The sequence below is a fragment of the Rousettus aegyptiacus genome, unplaced genomic scaffold, assembly GCF_014176215.1.
Source record: "Rousettus aegyptiacus isolate mRouAeg1 unplaced genomic scaffold, mRouAeg1.p scaffold_m13_p_5, whole genome shotgun sequence".
Lineage (NCBI taxonomy): Eukaryota > Metazoa > Chordata > Mammalia > Chiroptera > Pteropodidae > Rousettus > Rousettus aegyptiacus.
In genome coordinates, this window is record NW_023416308.1 from 11735327 (window position 1) to 11754174 (window position 18848).

The 18848-nt window shown below is 46.5% G+C and overlaps 1 protein-coding gene across 5 annotated transcripts in view; it reads left to right on the forward strand.

Moving 5' to 3' along the window:
• Positions 1–6607, forward strand: part of CABP1 (calcium binding protein 1) — a 49064-nt gene extending 42457 nt beyond the window's left edge. For all 5 annotated transcript variants that reach the window (XM_036221835.1, XM_016127168.2, XM_016127171.2 and 2 more), the window contains 5 exons: positions 1096–1126; positions 1399–1542; positions 2542–2651; positions 2891–3038; positions 6151–6607. In XM_036221835.1, coding sequence (XP_036077728.1) covers positions 1096–1126; positions 1399–1542; positions 2542–2651; positions 2891–3038; positions 6151–6176 — 459 coding nt within the window. In that variant the 3' untranslated portion in view covers positions 6177–6607. The remainder of the gene's footprint in view (positions 1–1095; positions 1127–1398; positions 1543–2541; positions 2652–2890; positions 3039–6150) is intronic.
• The last annotated feature ends 12241 nt before the right edge of the window (positions 6608–18848 follow it).

The following is an 18848-nucleotide window of genomic DNA, read 5'->3' on the forward strand; positions in this document are numbered from 1 at the left end:
TTTTCCGGAGCCAGAGTTCTTTGCCCTGGGGCCAGTTTGGAGTGGGTGGGCAGCAGCTGTCTCTCTACACACCTGGGCCCTGTCGGCTAGAACAGCCTGTGTGCACAGCTGAGATGCCTCACGCTCACTGTGGCACACCCACATGTCTGTGTTCATGACAGGTATGCCCACACCTGGTGTGCGCTTCCTCAGGGCCGGTACACCTGCCCGCATTCTTCCTGTCTGAAGGCAGAGAGCTGTGTCATTTGGGGAGGAGAAGTCCTGTGGACCAGTTTGGGAGCTTACTGAGCAGGTCCGGCTGGGCCGCTCATCCGTTTCGTGCCAGTTCGTGTTCCTCCTGGGCAGACCCAGGGCGACCGGCACCTCATCCACAGGTGTCCTCTGGGCCTGCTCTCTAGAGACTTTTCTGCTATCTGTTGCGACACCTAGACCCAGGGTTTCCTTGATTCTCCAAGGAGACCTGGGTGCTGCTTGAGGCTTTAGATGCGTGCTTTGGACCCTGGCAGCCGCCACAGGCACTGGCGGCCCCCAGGATCCTATGCTGAGTCCCATGACAGGGCAAAGTGTAGGATGGGGGTCAAATTAGCGAAGGTAGGGCAGTGCCCAGGAAGCAGGGCACAGCCCTAATCCTGCCTTCACACCCTTGGGTCCTCCTCTTCCTCTCCATCACCCTCGGGCTGCCCGTCTGGTCCCTGCTTTCTCTCCCCTGCAGCCCCTCTCTTTTCCCATTGCCTTGCAGGCCTCTTCTCTGGTGTAACCTCCCGCTGACCCCGCTTCATTTACAGATTTTTGCTTCTGGACCAGCTCTGTTCCCCAACACATCGTTGTGTCTGGAATAAGGGCCTGGGCGCAGAGGTTCCATGCCCGGGCTGGATGGCGCTCTCGGGCCCCCAGCATCTCCCCTGCCTATGGGAGATGTGGGGCTGCACCTTTTCCCCTCAAGCACATGGTCCAGGCATGCCTCTGCTGTAGCCCTGTCACCAACCCCGTCCCCTTCCCCCTCAGTGCCTGCTGCTACTTGCTTGGCCCTCAGATTGGACATTTTGTGACTCTGGCCCCTCGCAGCTGCTAATAGGACACTTTCTTTTATTTCAGGACAGATCACTGCGGCCAGAGGAGATCGAAGGTGAGACCTGGCCCCTCAAGGGAAAGGGTTGCTCAGCCACCCAGGAAACTGGGGGAAGGGAGATTGGTGGGAAGAGAGGCAGAGACGGCCTCCAGGGACAGGGCCTGGGACGAAGCCGGGCATCCTCTGTGGAGCCAGGTGTCAGAGAAGTGTGCAGTCCTGGGCAGCTCTGCGGCCTGGTTCTCTAACCAGTGGACCCTTGGGTTGCCGCTGCCCTCAGAGGCTCTACAGGTCTCACCTCTGACCGCATCCACCTTTGGTTCCTTCCCCAGAGCTCCGAGAGGCCTTCAGAGAATTTGACAAGGACAAGGATGGCTACATCAACTGTCGGGACCTGGGCAACTGCATGCGTACCATGGGCTACATGCCCACCGAGATGGAGCTTATTGAGCTGTCCCAACAGATCAACATGAACTGTGAGTCCTTACACTGGGCACCTGCCCTTTCTGTCCTTCCCCTTGCAGCCCTCTGCCGTCAGACAGGCCTGGCTTCAAATCCTGGGCTCACTTCCTTCTAGCTCTGTGACCTGGGGCAAACCACTTACCCTCTCTGAGCCTTAGTTTCCTCCCCCAGAAAATGAGGGTGTAACAGAAGGAGTGGAGCAGAGAAAGTCAATCAGAGAACGCATTTGAAACAGCCCAATACCTGGCACACGGTGAGAGTTGAACGAGTTGAATGGAGAGATGCTATTGTTACTATGTTTTTCTCTTAGTTTGGGTTCTCCCAGAAGCAAGCCTGAGACAGGATTTGAAAGTGTAAGGACTTTATTTGGTAGGTGAAGAAAAAGCATCGGTAGGGAGTAGGGAAGTGAGACAGGGAAGAGAAGGAGCCAGCAAAGGGCGCACTCTTGTCAGCTACCACTGGTGGGAATCTAACTCTGCTGGGGAACTCAGGGAGTTAGGGTAGCAGCCCGCCTCCGAGTTATATCCCTACCCTCACCTCTCCAGCCGGGCATTTATCTCCCAAACTCCTGTCGGTCTCCCGGTGGAAAGCTGGTGCGAGCAGGTGGGTGTGAGGTCCCCAGCAAGTCTTCATTCTGAAAGAGCCAGTTGGAAGTTGAGCTTCCGTTTGCACCACAAGACTTGTGGGCCAGGCGCCCAGAACCTCTGCTTCTCTCTTTGCCTTTCTGTGTGTCTCTGTCCATCTGCCTCTGAAATTCTTTACTTGTCTCTGTGACCTAATGTTTCTTTCTCCCATATCTACCTCTGTCCACCTCTTGACTTGTTTCCTTCATCAATCCCTGGTCACTCCCCTGAGCCATTCTTTAACAGACCACTTGTCGATGGTCACCTCTCTGTCAACATTTGGCTTTTGGTGAAACCTTAGACCTGGGCAGGTCAGGGAGAAGTTGACAAGACCTAGTTAGAGGTGGGGAATGGTTAGATGGATGACCTAGCTCTTTCCTCTGTCCCCAGTGGGTGGCCATGTGGATTTTGATGACTTTGTGGAACTAATGGGACCTAAACTCCTGGCGGAGACGGCAGATATGATTGGAGTAAAGGAACTGAGAGATGCTTTCCGAGAGGTGAGTGATGGGCAGTAAGTAGACAGGCAAGGTGTAGGTAGGTTGTTAGAATCCCAACCCCAGGATGGCTAATTTGAAAAGAAACCTGAACCCTGGATCCCAGACCAGGGGAAGGAGCTTGGAAAAAGAAAGATCTCTGGGGAAGGGGAACAGTGACTCTGGAGAGGGAGCTCAACCTTGCCATCTGCTTCTGATAGTCCGTATTGTAGCTACTTCTCCCTCCTTCCTACCCCCTCTAGTTTGACACCAATGGTGATGGAGAGATAAGCACCAGTGAGCTGCGGGAGGCCATGAGGAAACTCCTAGGTCATCAGGTGGGACACCGAGACATAGAGGAAATTATCCGAGATGTGGACCTCAATGGGGATGGCCGAGTGGACTTTGAAGGTAGGTGGGGCTCGAAAGTTGGAGAGAAACCAAGGCGGTAGTGGCTGTCCACGGAGCCTCTAACTGTACATCCATCGTGCAACCATTGGTCCCCTCCAACTTTCTATGCCCCTATCCTTCCATTCTGCCACCCCTCCATTTGTGCACCACCCTAGTCTGCGTCCCATCCCTATATCATCCATCCATCCATCCGTCCGTCCATCCATCCATCCATCCATCCATCCATCCATCCATCCATCCGTCCATCCATCCATCCATCAGTTCATATCTGCCTCTCCAGCTATTCATTCATCCATTCCAGGTGCCCATTTAACCACTTCTTCATCTCTAAACAATCTTCTTTAGAACCTTTTATTCATGCACTTATCTACCCATCCATGCATCAGCTCATTCTTCTATACATTCACCTGTGCGTTCATTCATGCACCCATCTACCCATGTACATCTTTCCATCTGTCTATGCATCTATACTTCTCTCTCTCTCTCTCTCTCTCTCTCTCTATATATATATATATATATATATATATATATATATATCCATCCATCTGCCTGTATTTCTACCCATACTTCCATTGATCTATCCACCTGTCTGTAGAGCGATTTTCCCATCTGTATTGACCTTCGCATCCATCCATTCATCCATCCCTGTCCATCTCTATACACCTCTATCTGTCTGACTGTCCATCTCGTCCTGCATCCATCCATAGTAGGTATTTTCTGAAGGTCACATTTCTCAAGCTGATACTCAGGCCCCTAAGATCAGACCACAGCTCACCTCCCCAGGTGCTGCTCCTATCATTCCTCCGCTCCCTCTATCCCTTAAAGCTGCACTAAAATACTTGTGGTCCATGAACCTGCTTGGCTCCCATTTGAACACCCTGTTCTTTTTGTCAGGATACCTTTCATTCTGCTCTTCTCTTGGACTAAATTCTACTCATCCTTCAAGACCCAGCAGCGGGGTCACTTCCTCCAGCCCCTCTTGCATGAACTTCCTCTTTTCTGCGTTCCATAGCACCTCTGACTCACCCTTATTTTTTACACTGTCCCCTAACTACTAGCTGTAGTTGCCCTTTCACTTGACTCTAAACTTTTGGGGAAGAGGAACCGCGTTTCCTTTATCTCTGCATTTCTCCGCCTAACTCAGTACCTGGCACATTAGTAAGAATCATGATAGTTATTATTTATTGTATATTTATTATGTACCAATCACTGTACTCAGTAGCTTTACATGTATCACCTCATTTAATTCTCACAATGACTCTATGGATTTCACTATTATTGTTTCATGAGATAAGGAAGCTGAGGTTTAGAGAATATAACTTGCTCAAGATTTCCTTATTAGTAGAAGGCAGAGTTGGGTCATGAACCCTGGCCCGGAATCTCAGCCACAACGTACATCACACTGCGTGACGCCATTTTCGACACCATGAGATACACAGGGGAAAGTACAGTAAAACATTGACTCGGTACTCCAGGTACTTGCATTCTGAGCAGAAAGGCAAGATAAATATATGCCAGACTGTGAGTGTGTCTAGAACAAAAAGGTTGGGAGGACTTTTGGGGGGCATTAGAAGCGGCTACTAATGCTTCAAGGTTAGAGTAGTCAGTCTTCAAGGTTGAGGAGAGTGTTGCTAGCTGGAGCGAAGGCTTTGCTACCACTAGATCTGGGAGTCTCAGGACAGCTCATTTCCAGGTAAGTGCTCCCCACAGATAACAGCTCAGCATTTCCCATTCATTCCACCAGCATGTGTTAGATACCTACTGTGTGCTGAGACCTGAGCCCTGCCTTGAAGAGCCCAAGACCAGCAAGGAAGACAGGAGCCAACAGTATAGTTTATGCTGTTTTGGGAGAAGTATAATGGGTTTTGGGGTACAGAGGGGGCATGTGTGCCAAGCTAGAGGGGGGATTAGGGAAGCCTTCCTGGACGAGGCTATAAATAAGCAGAGTCCTAAGAAATTAGTAGGAGCTACGAGGTGAAAAAGAATAAAGGAATATTTATCCAAATAAGTTGAAAACTTACCTCCACAAAGAAACCTGCACACGGATATTTATAACAGCTTTATTCATAGTTGCCAAAACCTGGAAGTAACCAAGATGTCCTTCAGTAGGTGAATGGATAAATAAACTGTGGTTCATCCAGACAATGGAATGTTATACAGAGCTAAAAAGAAATGAGCTATCCAGCCATGAGAAGATATGGAAGAAACTGAAATTCATACTACTAAGCGAAAGAAGCCGATCCGAAAGGGCTACATACTGTGTGATTCCAACTGTATGACATTCTGGAAAAGGCAAAACTATGGAGACAGTAAAAAGATCAGTGGTTGCCAGGGGCTGTGCAGGGAGGTGGGGAGGAAAAGGCGGAGCACAGAGGATTTTTAAGGTGGTGAGACTATTCTATATGACACTGTAGCAGAGGATCTGTGTCAGTACACATTTGTCCAGATCCGTAGAATTTACAACACCGAGAGTGAACCCCAGTGCAACTATGGACTTGGGGTGATGGTGTGTCACTGGAGGTTCATTGATTGGAACATTTGTACCGCTCTGGTGGGGATGTTGACAGCGGGGGGGGGGGGGGAGGATGTGCCTGCGTGGAGGTAGGGGGTCCATAGGAACTCTCTGTACTTTCTGCTTAATTTGGCCGTGAACCTAAAACTGCTCTAAAAAATAAAGTCTAATTTGGGGGGGGAAAAAAAATGAAACGAGACAAGTTTCAGGAAAGCTGAAAGGTCAGAGGGAGGGAGGGAGGGAGGAAGTACCCGTTGCACCTAAGTTGCTAAAAGAGGGATCTTTAGAGTTGGAGCGTGAGATTGGGGGTGCGTGGTGAGAGATGAGGCTGGGGTCGCAGCAGGGGTGGGCCTCGAGGTCATGTCAGGATATGGGACGTTATCCAGAGGTTTAAGAAGGGGCTCAGATATCCAGATTAGAAAACTCAGCTAAGCGCTGTGCAGGTGCATTGGAAGAGGCAGAATGGACGTGAGGGATCAGCACAAAGTCAGGTTCAGTGTCTGTGGAGAAGGGACACGGATCTGAGGGAGATTTGGAAGCAGCACCTTGAGCTGGACCCTGACTGCTGCTCTCTCCCCACCCTCTCCTGTACCCTCCCAGAGTTTGTCCGGATGATGTCCCGCTGAGGCCGTGAGGGCCCCTCCAGGACTGCCAAGCTCCCACAGGTGGGGAGAAGAGGAGCCAGAGCTGGCCTCACCCTGCCGTAGCCGCCGAGAGCCCAGGATGTACTGGCGGAAGGGGCCTGCCTGCACCCGGGGAGGTGCCCACCCCGGACCCCCACCCCTCCGCACTGTGAAAGACTCACAACTCCTGCAACTGGAAAAGGGGGTGCCCGCCGACAAGGAGGCCACAGTGCCAAGCCCACAGAGGTCACGCAAGGCGCCAAGTGCCATGTACCCAGCCACTGCTGGCTGGGTGGACCAGGGAGCCGGCCAGCAGATCCCACACAGCATGTCTGCCCTGGGGCAAAGCCTCTTGCTGCCCTCCTTAGCTCTGTGCCCGTCCCAGCTCGCCTCAGCCCTGTTATCTCAGAACCAATAAAAATATCTCCAAGAGAGAGGCAGTTGTGGCCTTTCCTTTTTGCGCTGGTTGGATGACACGTTTCCTGAGTACCAGCTGCACGCCCAGAACTGGCTGGACATTCCTGCATTGCACATTCATTTACTGAGAATCTTTTAGATATCCAACTACTTCCTCACTCTTCTCTGAAGCCGGAACCTGGTGCCTCTAACTGAAAGGGAGACAGGGGGATGTAGCGTTTTAGCTGGGTATTGCAGCTGCTACAAAGTCAGGTTCTCCAGTAAGTTCCTCACTTAATATTGTTGATAGGTCTGAGACTTTAAGCAAAATAATGTATAAAGAAATCAATTTTACCATAGGGTAATTGACATAAACGGGACTTAGATTCCTACAGCATCTTGTGGAACAAAATGATATTATTCCAGGATCTGCTGTATAAGAAAAGGAGAATGGATATTGGGTAAGCATCTAGCAGGGTCTGCCTTACTTCCTGTCTTCTGGAGCTTTCATAGTGGTCAGGGAAACAGACATGAAATAATCACATCATTATATGGTTACAATTGTGATGACTGCTATTAGGGGAAAATGCAGGGACTTTCAGGGAGGGTATGATAAGGAGCCCTGCCCTCCTCTGAGGAGATCAGGGAGGGAGGCTTTCCCAAGGAAGTGACAAGGTTTTTGCCCCGGAGGAAATTCCAGTGTGTGTGAGGAGACAGATGTAGAAACGGCTGCCATCATCCCCACCAAGCAGAAAGCAGGGACGCAGGATAGCTGAGTAGTTAGACCTGGGTCTATTTGGTGTGTGACTTTGGGCCAGTGCTGTCCCGTCTCTGAACATCAGTTTCCTCAAGTGTAATATGGGGATAATAAAGGATAATAAAGTCCACAGTAAGTGCTCTGAGGGCATTGCATTGCACACCTCCAGGATCCACCATTCGCATAACTGCAGTGGAATTGTGCCATGCGCCAATATTAAATAATCCATCATAATCGTTGTAATTGATAAGTGAAGAGTAGGAATCTAAAGGAGAAGTCTGTGGGTGAACGTTGACAAGAATCTTTGACAGGCATGGGACATAATCATACAGGTGAGTGGAATGGACCCAGGTACTTCAAGGCAGCGGTTCTCAAACTTTAGTGTGTGGAAGAATCACCTGGAGGATTTGTTAAAGCCACAGATCTGGGCCCCACTCTGGTGATTCTGATTCAGTGTTTGAGGCGGGGTCCCTGAATTTGCATCTCTAACAAGCTCCCAGGGATGCCGATGCTGCCAGTCCCTGGACCACAATTGAATAACACTGCTGCAAATCCCAGACAGGTGGGCAGTAGATATACTTCCTGGCATCTGGGGGAAGCTGAGGGCTAAAGGCTAGAAGTGGGAAGTGGGTGGAGAATCCCATGCCCACATGTTACGGCCCAAGGATGATCCTCGTTCTCAGACATGGCAGGGAATGTAGGAAAGACTGTGCACCCAGCCAGAGGCCTGGATAATCCCCATGTCCCTGTGGCCAGCAGAGCTGGGAGCTCCAAATTCACTCTAATAATCCAATTCTGAGACTAAGCCCTTGGCTCCATGCCCCGCGAGGCAGCCCTACAGCCTTAACTGCTCCTGTGCTCACGTAGCTCTGCTAAGAGCCCCCAGATCTGCACTGTTTCAGAAATGCAATGGCTTCAGAGTGTCAGAGGAGCCTTTTGTGGAAAGAGGGTTTTTGTGGGGATCTCTGTCAGCTGACAGGATGAGCCCCTGGGGTGCTACAGGGTAGAGTTAGGGTGTCAGCTAGGATGCTTCTGTTTCCAGCATCATGGCCTCCTAAATTCATAGACACAGAGGCTGTGATAAAGTGACTTGACAATATAGTCAGGCCACTGTTCAGAGGAACCCTTATGCTCAGGACAAGGGAAGGCCCACGGGCTGGACTTCTGCCTCTTTCTATGCTGAAACTAGAACTCCTTCCCTTGACTAGAACTTGTCTTCTATTTAGGGGTACCTAATGTGCATGCAACTGATATTTCTTGATCACCTACTATGTGCTGGGTCTTGTACCAGGGTCCCTATCTTCAAGGAGCTCAAACTCTAGGAAGGAAAATGGATAAGGAAATACAAGTATGATGTAGTGGTGGACTTGCTACTTACTAGGTTACGTAGGAGAAAAGCCTAGGAGAAGTGAGGGTACGTAAAAGGCACCCAATCTAATCTGGCTGGGTGAGGGCGGGTTGGAAGGGACAAATTTGCTAGGACCTGAAGAATCAGCCATGCTTAGTTAGAGGAGGTGAGGGGAAGAGTGTTTCTGGTCGATGGAACAGCATAAACAAAGGCCCAGAGGTAAGGGAGAGCCTGGCTCCTTTGGGAAATGAAGTAGAATTCCATCTGCCTGGTGTACTGATCTGAAGGAAGGGGTGCAGAGAGAAATGACATTCATCAGAGAGACAGGGCCCGATCCCACTGCAGACCCTGGAGCATGCAGAAGCTCAGGTGGGACCTCTGAGGGGCTGCCTTCTTATGTGAGCCAGGCCCACAGCAGCAGAAACCTCGATACCTATAAAAGGCTCACCTTTATGGCAGATAGGTCCAGAGTGTGGAGCAAATCACAGGGCAGCTGAGGGCAGGTGTGAAGCGTCCCTGTAGCGATGTGGTTATGAGCATGGCTCTGCTCAGACACGAACAAACATTCTGCGCCCTTGATAAAACATACCCCTTGGGGGCCTGCTAAAAGGATTGACCTTGAGTCTGATCCGGCCTCTAGATCTCTAGATCTAGAGAGCAATTGGCGGGAAATTCAGAGAGCAGAGGATCATGTTGAGTTTTATTATGCGTATTTCATCAGCAAAATCCAGACTGGGAAACTCTACAAGTCAAAAAGCTCCAGTTCATCAACAGATAAATTACAAGGAAAAGAAAGAGATGGAGAGAGGACTTGTAGATTTAAAGAGACCTCAAAGATATCGAGTTAAAAAATTGACAGTGACTAAGGATGTGTGCTCAGGCAAAAGAAAACATAAACACAAGTAAATTATTTCTATAAAAGTCCAAATAATAGTTGCTTTCAGAGAGCAGGAGGGAGGAGGCTGTGGTTGGGAGAGGGGACAGATAGGGGCTTCCAGGATGTCAGGCAAAATTCTACTTCTTGACCCAGGTGATGGTTACAAGGGTGTTTACCTCACAATAATTCACTAAGTTGTACATTTGTTCTGTATACTTTTCTGTTTGTCCTATTTGACAATAAAAATGTTAAAAAAAATAAAATAAAATAAGGTGAACTCAGGAGCCAGCTACCTGGATTCAAATCTCAGCTCTGTCACTTAGGTGTGTCATTTCGAGTAAATTTTAATACGCTCTGGGCTTCAGTTTCCTCACCTGTAAAATGGGGATGATGGTATAGGCTGTCATGCAGATTAAACAAGTTAGTGTACTCAGAGGCCTTAGAACAGTGCCTGGCACACCATAAGCATTATAAAAGTTTTTGCAATAATTATCATTGTGTTGTTCTTTCCTGTTTCCATACCCCTCTCTCAGGCTTCTGTGATTCCCCTCTCAGGGAGAGGGGAAAGGAGAGCCACCTATGGCATTCTTTAATGGCCGTGGTAAGTGACAAGATAATCACAGCTTAAATCTGGCTCCATAACCACAGCCTGGTCCTGCAAGGTGACCCCAATCCTGTTGTCTGTGCCTGTGGCTCAGGCTGCAGGGCCAGAATATCCTGTCGCACTTTTGGAGGTGCCTGCCATCTGCTCTTGTTCTTTTACTGATGCCCACCTGTCCTAGAGAGAGGACAAGGGGGCTGAGCATCGTGATGAAGGCATGGGCTTTGGAGGAACCATGAACCTGGGCTCTAACTGCGGCTCTGCCTCTTAGGGGAGTTAAGAGACGCATGTGTTAAGGGATTCCCTCTTCCTCTTTGAGCCTCATTATCCATTATTGATGATAATAATTGCACCTCCCTGGTGGGGTGTTATGAAGAAATAATCCATTCATAATGCTTAGGAGAGGGCCTGGCTCAAGGCCTTCACACATGCTGTTCTCTCTGCCTGCATTCTTTGAATCTCTAGATCCTTCTCATTTCTTGGAGCTGGGCTTGAATGTCTCCTTGACTTTTCTGCTGAAGGAAGAAAGGAAGTCACTACCACATGTCAATTACATTCTTCACAGCATACATGAAAGTTATGGTGTGACATTTATTATATTATATTACAATATATTTTTATCTGCTTATTATTCAATGCCCCCTGCTCTCACTAGAATGTAAACTCCATGTTGGCAGAGACCATTTCTACCTTGTTCGCTGTAGTGAATCTTCAGTGTCCAGCAGGTACTCAGAAATGATTTATTGAATAAGCAAACAAAATCCATAAATATATAAATGAATACATTTGTTCACTTCTCTATCATGTGTCTTCCCTGGCCGGTGTGTGCGGGACATAAGTGCAGGGATCTTGTCTGACTTATTCCTTGCTGTGTCTCCTGAACACCTTGTGCTTGGCCAGGTGAGTACTGCATGCTCAGTAAATACTTGCCAGATGGATGTGAGCCTGGGGGTGCAGAGGATGGCAACCATTTGTGACTGCTGTCCTCAGGTGCCGGAAGGGCTCCAGGCCCCATCCCTGGTGGCTTCCTGACTTTTTAGGTCTCACTCTGCTCTAATGTTGGGTCTTTGGGGACCATTTTCTTGTGCTGCAGGGGCCTCAACGTCACAGGCGGTGCCATGGAATGGGAAAGAAAGGGTTGGGGGTTGGACAGACATAGATTTCAGTCCTTGATCAATCATTTACAATCTCTGGACCCTTGAGCCAGTTGGTGAAGTTTTCTGACCCGTTTAAAGGGGAAGGATAATCCTAATAGCAGCAGCGACAACAACAACAAACAACAACATATCTGCCTGAAAAGATTACTGTGATCAGATCCGGTAACAAACAGAAAAGCTCAATATGAGTTGAACAGTCCCATATACATGTGTGTTGTCTCTAGTATTGGTAGCTAAAATATTTGAAATGATCACTGAGAATCAAATCCTAGGGTGAAACTAAAGTTCTGGGGAGAGACTGCTGGGTTTCTGTCAACGTTCATTCTCCCCATCTTCCTTTGTAATAAAATTCTTGATTTCGACAACATTATTCTTTTTAAAAAATCATTCGTTCATTCTTTTATTCATTTCGATGACATTTAAAATCAAGACTACATTTCATTCTCTTTGGCAGCTAGCTGTAGCCTTGCGCCTAAGTTCTGGCTAATGAACAGAAACGGTGTGTGTAATTTCTAGTAAGTGTCCTTAAAAGGAGAGCCAGGCTTCCCTTGCCTTTCTTCCTCCTTCTTGTTAGTTGGAATGTGGCCTTGTGACTTGGAGCTTGAGCAACCATCTTGGACCATGAGGGAGAAGTCAGCACTGAAGATAGCAGAACAACCAATAGGAGGAGCTTGGGTCCCTGACACCTCTGGAAGCCACCGCAAAAGCCCCGGAAATGCCTCACTCCATTTACAAGACTCCTTTACACTCCATTTTCAAGACTCCTTTACAGAGAGAGAGAGAGAGAGAGAGAGAGAGAGAGAGAGAGAGAGAGAGAGAGAGAGAGAGAGAGGAAGGGAGGGAGAGAGAACTCCTGCGTCATTATTTATTTGAATTTTTCCTGCCCTTGAAAACAAATTTAAATATAACGGATATACTCTCCAAAAAGGAAGAGTTCACACAGGCTAGATACGTTTTATTTTTAATTAACAATCGCTTGTATAACAGCTATATTGCTGGTATTCTAGTAAGCCCTTTCTCAATATTAATTTGTTAATTCTCATGACTCTATCAGTAGGAACTACTATTATCCCCGTTTTACAGATAAGTCTTGGAAACTTCATGGGAAAAAGAAGGGAAACAGTTCTTGAAATGTTCTCTTTTTGGTTCCTACTTCTGTTAATTCTTTCATTCAACAAATATTAGCTGAACACAGGTTATACGCTGGGTCCTCCGCTGAGTTTTAGGGAGAGGAACAAAAATACAGATTTGATGGCTGGTCTTATGAAGCTTATAATCTAAACTGTGCTGTCCAATATAGTATTCACTATCCACATGTGGCTGTTTTCATTTAAATTAATTAAAATTAAATAAAAATTTCGTTCCCTAGACATACTAGCCACATTTCACACATTCATTAGCCACATCTGGCTGGTGGTTACTGTACTAGATGGTGCAGATATGATGTATTCGTCATGGTAAATCGTTCTGGTGTGAAGGCCATTTACAATCCTGTGGGCAAGCACTGGCTGGCTATCTTTTTTCTTCTTCTTCTTCCCTAATTTGCCCAGCTCTTAGGAAGAAAATGGAAAAAAATAGAGCAGCTGCTTTATTTACTTATGAGGTCTTGTTGGCATTGTGTTAAGTTCTTTTTATTCACCATTTCACCCCATCTTTACAACCATCCTATTTTACAGATGAAGAGACTGAATTTCAGAGAGATGTGACTTACCAACCTTACACCTATAGTAGGTAATCAAGTCTATTCTTGGCTCTCTTGATCTCATAAATGTGTCCTTAACACAATGAAAAGAGTCTGGGAGATCATAAGAACAGCTAACATATATGGAGTGCTTACAATGGCTGTGTGGGGTGCTCTCTGGAAGTTTGCTTTATATAATCTTCATCCCAACCCTTCTCAGCACCTCCTTTCCAGGCGAGGAAACCGTGCAGAAGGGAAGTGACTTGCCCAAGGCCATCCAGATGGGAAGGTGCTTGGTTTTTCTGTCCTTGTCCTAGGTAACCCTAGGCCTAGCTGGCTTCTTTCCTGTGACTCACATCCTCCTGGGGGAAGTGAAGAAAAGCCAAGTCCGTTTTCCCTCTGGTGAAGTTGGAGACTCAGCCAGGTTTCTTTTGGGCCAAGTTGCCCATTTGGGGCCAGGACCAGGCAATACCATGCTGCACTACCCCGTCTTTTTGGGTAGCTTTCCCCTGCTGTCTAACCACTAGAGGCCCTGGGTGAGGAAAATTGGCTTTGAAACCAGACCACCCACTTTCAAGTCCAAGGGCTGGCAGGGCAGGCTGAGCAGAAGGCAGGGCTGGCCTCCACCCCCTCTCTGTGTTTACCTTTTGAACTTTTATTGTGAGCTTATCTTTAAGGGGGAAAATATTCCATAAACTTAAAATAGGCAAGACTTAATTAATAGCATGCTTTGTTCTTCTGATCCATATCTGTACAGGAAGACACACCCCTTTTCAGTTTGTGGGTCAAGGTGAAACTGCCTCTGGGGGCTCAAACAGCTGCTCATTTTCTGCTTTTGAACTCTGGTTCCCTTTGGCTTTTCCTTCTCCTTGTGAAGGGTTTTTCCCAACTCCCTTAGCCTGAGCACTTCACCAAGGCCTTTGCAAATTGCCAGCATTACATATTATAATTATTTCTTCTCATATAATTAATAGTCACTGTGCACCGAGGGCCTACTATAGGCCAGGCACTCTATTAAGGGCTACTAACGCCCTTCTATGGTGGGTGTTAGAATTATTTCCATTTTATAGAGGAGAAAACTGAGAGGAGAAACGACTTTCCCAAGGCCATAGAGCTCTAAAAAGTGGAGCTAGGCTTTGAATCTGGGGCTCTGTGCCTCCAAACATCCATGATTAATATCTAGTGAGCACTTAGCTGTGGTCACACGAGTCCCACAATGTTAACTTTGAAAACATATCATTTTAATTTTCCTTGTTTAACATATATCTTTTTATTTCTCATAATCCTATAAAGTATGTACGTACAATTCTCTCCATTTCATGGATTAGGAAACTGAGGCTCAGAAAGCTGAATTCATTTACTCAAAGTTACACAGTGATTAATGGTGGAGCTATGATTTGCACCAAGCTGTGTCTGATAGGTAGCCTGGCTCAGGGGAAAAGTAGTAGATTAGAAGCCAATAAAAACAGATTTTGGTTCCTCATTGTGTGGGCAAATCACTTAACCCTCTGAACCTTAGCTTCTCATTTGCAGAATGAGAACACTATTTGCCCAACTTCTTGAGGTGGTTTGCGAGAATCAAATGGCAGGGAACCAATAGCTATTGAGAACCTGGTCAATCAGGGTCTGAATTTACATGCCTTATCCCACAAACGGAAAAAATATATAATTTGTGTTCATTTCGAAACAACCTCATTTAATTCTTACAACTGTGAGAGGTCTGATCTTTAAAACTTTTTTAAAAAGTTTTTAAATTAATTTATTTTAAATTATAGTTGGCATACAATATTATATTAGTTTTAGGTGTACAACATTGTAATTCAATATTTGTATATAAAATACCTTACAAAGTGATCACCACATTAAGTCTAGTAACCATCTGTCACTATTCAATAGTTATTACAATATTATTGATTCTCTTCCCTGTGCTGTACATTACAACCTGTGACTTATTTTATAACTAGAAGTTTATACTTCTTAATCTCCTCCTTTTCTGTCTAACCTCCACCCCTCTCCCCTCTAGCAACCATCAGTTTGTTATCTGTATCTAAGGTAAGGTGGATGATCTTATTTGCATTTTAGGAGAGAAGTGGTTAGAGAGAAAAGAAGTCACAAGGCGGGGAAGGCACTGAGATAGGAACTGAACCCAGATCTGTCTGACCCCCAAATCTCCATTCCTGCCATTCCACAGAGGGCAAATCCCCCATCCTGAAAGGGTACTGAAAAGTTTGAAGTAAATTTTTTAAATAGACTTTATTTTTACAACAGTTTTAGGTTCATGACAAACTGAGTGGAAGGTACATAGTGTTCCCATATTAACCTCTGCACACTATCTACAACCCTTGCCAGAGTTGGACATTTATAGCAATCGATGGACCTATACTGATACATCATCATCACCCAAAGTCCAGTTTACATTAGGGTTCACTTTTGGTGTTGTACATTCTATGGGTTTGGACAAATGTATAATGACATGTACCCCCCTTTACATTATCACGCAGTGTTTTCACTGTCCTAAAAACCTGTGTTCTGTCTGTTCCTCCCTCCCTGCATAACCCCTGGCAACCACTGACCTTACTGTCCCTATAGTTTTGCCTTTTCCAGAGTGTCATATAGTTGTAATCATACAGCATATAGCCTTTTCAGATTGGCTTCTTTCATTTAGTAAGTAATATGCATTTATGTTTTCTCCACATCTTTTCATGGCTCGATAGCTCATTTCTTTTTTTTTTTCAGCACTGAATAACATTCCGTTGTCTGGAAAGTACCACAGATTATTTATCCATTCACCTGAAGAGCATCTCGGTTGCTTTCAAGTTTTGACAATTATGAGTAAAGCTGCTGTAAACACTTGGGTGCAGGTTTTTGTGTGGACAGAAGTGTTCAACTCCTTTGGGTAAATACCAAGTAGCTTGACTGCTGGATCTCATGGTAAGAGTATGTTTGGTTTTGTAAGCAGCTGCCAAGTTGTCTTCCAAAATGGCTATAACATTCCCACAGGCAATGTATGAGAGTTCCTTTTGCTCCAGAGATTTGAAGTAATTTTTGTGTAAAACCAGCCCCAGCTGCAGGAGGTGGAAATGCAGCCACTCAAAGTGTCCTTGGGTTCTCAGAAATGACCTTCCACAGCAGGCAAGGGAAATTGGACGCTGGAACCCACTGCCCAGAGGGACATGGCCTGGGGACTGACACCCTTCTCAGCTTTCCCAGTGCTCAGACTCCCTGCTTTGTGGTCTGTCAGCCCCAAGAGCAGGCCTGGGGCTATTTGGGGACTCCCATAGGTCAGTGTCTTAGGATATAATCGTGTTTTGGACTCAGGCCTTCCAGTCTGGCTTTGCAGCTGAAACCCTAACTCCTTTGCCTCTTACCTCCACCCCCATCCCAGCTGAGTCCTGCTCTTGATATGCCTTCAGCTGTGAGAGAAACTTGACTCCCTCCCCCGACCCCAGTCACTCTTTGCCCCTAGAAGATTGCCTCTGAGCTAGACCTTTCCGATGAGATTCCATTCTGTAGACACCAACTTCTGCTGGCAGGAACAATGACTTGCATTTGAAAAATGCTGGCCCCTATCCCTCTGGACTTCAGGTTTCTCAATTATAAATGGGGGGAGTAAATTATGGGGCTCTCATAGGGTGTAAGACTCTCATGAGATAAGGCAAGAGAAAGAGCTTGGTGAATTGAGGGGCCCAATGCTTCTGGTAGGAAATCTCCAGTTGAATGGTACCATTCATTTCCCTAGCCCTGGGGTGATGGGGTACAGCTGATGGAAGGTATTGTCACCCTCAAAGGGTATAGGGTGACGGGAAAGGAGTTTGAGGAGGCTGCAACTTCCGTGATTTTACTTATCATGCGCTCCTGGCATTCCTAAAAGCACAGCTCTGGCAAAGTTGCCCAGTGCAGGGCAGGGGTACAGGTTGCAGACCAAGCATTCAGGGAACCCTTTCATTCTAGGACATCAATCAGGTAAGTACTTGGCTTGGGCCTGGCACTTTTCTAATGACTGCTCTATTTTAATGTAAATTGAGGTCTCCTCTCTCCCACCTCCCTCTTCTTTTTGGTAAAGCTTAATTTAGATATAATTCACATACCATGCAATTCATCCATTTAACAACTCAGTGATTTTTGGTATATTCACAGAGGTGTGCAACCATTGCCCCGATCAATTTTAGAGATTTTCAACCCTCCAAAAGGAAACCCCATGCCCTTTAGCTGTCATCTCCCTATCTGCTTGCTCCCGCAGCCCCAGGTAACCATAATTTACTTTCTGTCTCTATATATATGCCTATTCTGGATATTTTATATAAATGTAATAGTACAATTTGTGGCCTTTTGTATCTGGCTTCTTTCACTCAGCATACTAGTTTCAAGGTTTATACATTTCGTAGCATGTATCAGTAGTACTTCATTACTATTTCTGGTTGAATAATAGTCTATTGTATAGATAGATCACACTTTTTAAATCCACTCATTTGTTCATGGACATTTGGGTTGCTTCCACTTTTTGACTACTGTGAATGCTGCTGCTATGAAAATTTGTATACCAATTTTTATGTGAGCATATGTTTTCATTTCCGTTGGGGGAAATGAAGTGAAATTGCAGGGTCAGATGGTTGCATGACCTTCTCTAATCCTCACACCTACCATTTGAAGTAGAACTAGTATGTCTCTCACAGTTAAGGAAACAGAAGCTCAGGAATATTACCCAAGGCCACACAGTGAGGAAGTGCCGAAGCAGGGATTGGAACCCAGGCATTCTAACTCAGATCCCATGCTTATCCTGCCTCCAAGGTCTCAGAACTTTCATTTTACCTAAGAGGTAGACTTATTTACAAGCAGCTGAATCTCAAAAATGGGGGGCAGGCTCATCAGTACAAGGGTGGCTCAGGCAGGAATGGAAGCTGAAGAGCCCGGTTGGAGCTAGCCAGGAATCTTGTTCACCTCCTTGAGTGACTAAGGATCTGGGGGACTGAGAGAAGGCTTAAGGTTAAGGTTTAATCTGTATTTGTGATCGTTTTCTCCAGGACTAGGCTGCCTTGAGGATAAAATAAATGTGAGCTCCTGGAGGTAGTGTGGTATGTGGCTAGAACGCCAGCTCTGTAGGTCAGGTGCCTTGGTGGGTGGGGGGAGGAAGCCCCCATCACCTTTGCTCTGAGGGCTATTCAAGCTCTGACTTGTTCCTCCAAAGATGACAGTTTTCAGAGAGAAGAAAGTGAGATTAGAAACCCAAAGAAACCCCAGAGAGGCCTTGGGAAGGGAAACATGTCTGCCCAGGGAAGCAAGTCCAGGCCCTTGCAAAACAGGCAGTGGTGGGGCAGTAGTGGGACCAGGGGGGGCCAGTCCGAAAGTTACTCCTGTGAGGTCCGACCTTGGGGACTGAGGAAGGAAGTCTGGTGCCGTTAAACACCCTACCAATGCTATTTCGGAACCTCATTTTGTTCCTTTTTAGCAATCATCACTATTCTAACTAAACAATTAATTGAGTAGTGGGACTGATTCTCATGCAGGATGCCCGGTTTGTTTTTTCCTTGCGGCTCAAGGCTGTTTGCCTGGCACCTCGTAGGAAGGGTTGTCAGATAAAATGCAAAAAGCTCAGTTAAATTTTAATTTTAGACAATATATAAGTATGTCCCATTTGTTTATCTGAAATTCAAATTTTACTGGGAGTCCTCTATTTTTTTTTCTGTTAGAATGACGACTCTATAGTAGGGGCTTTGTAAGTATTTGTGGAACAAATAGATAAACGGATTTTGCCTTGGCTGTTCCCTAAACTTGCAGTGTGAGTGACTCTTAGGACAACACTCCGCTCCCCTTCTCTGGCCTGTTTCTCTATCTGAAAAGCAAGAGTTCAGGTAGCGACC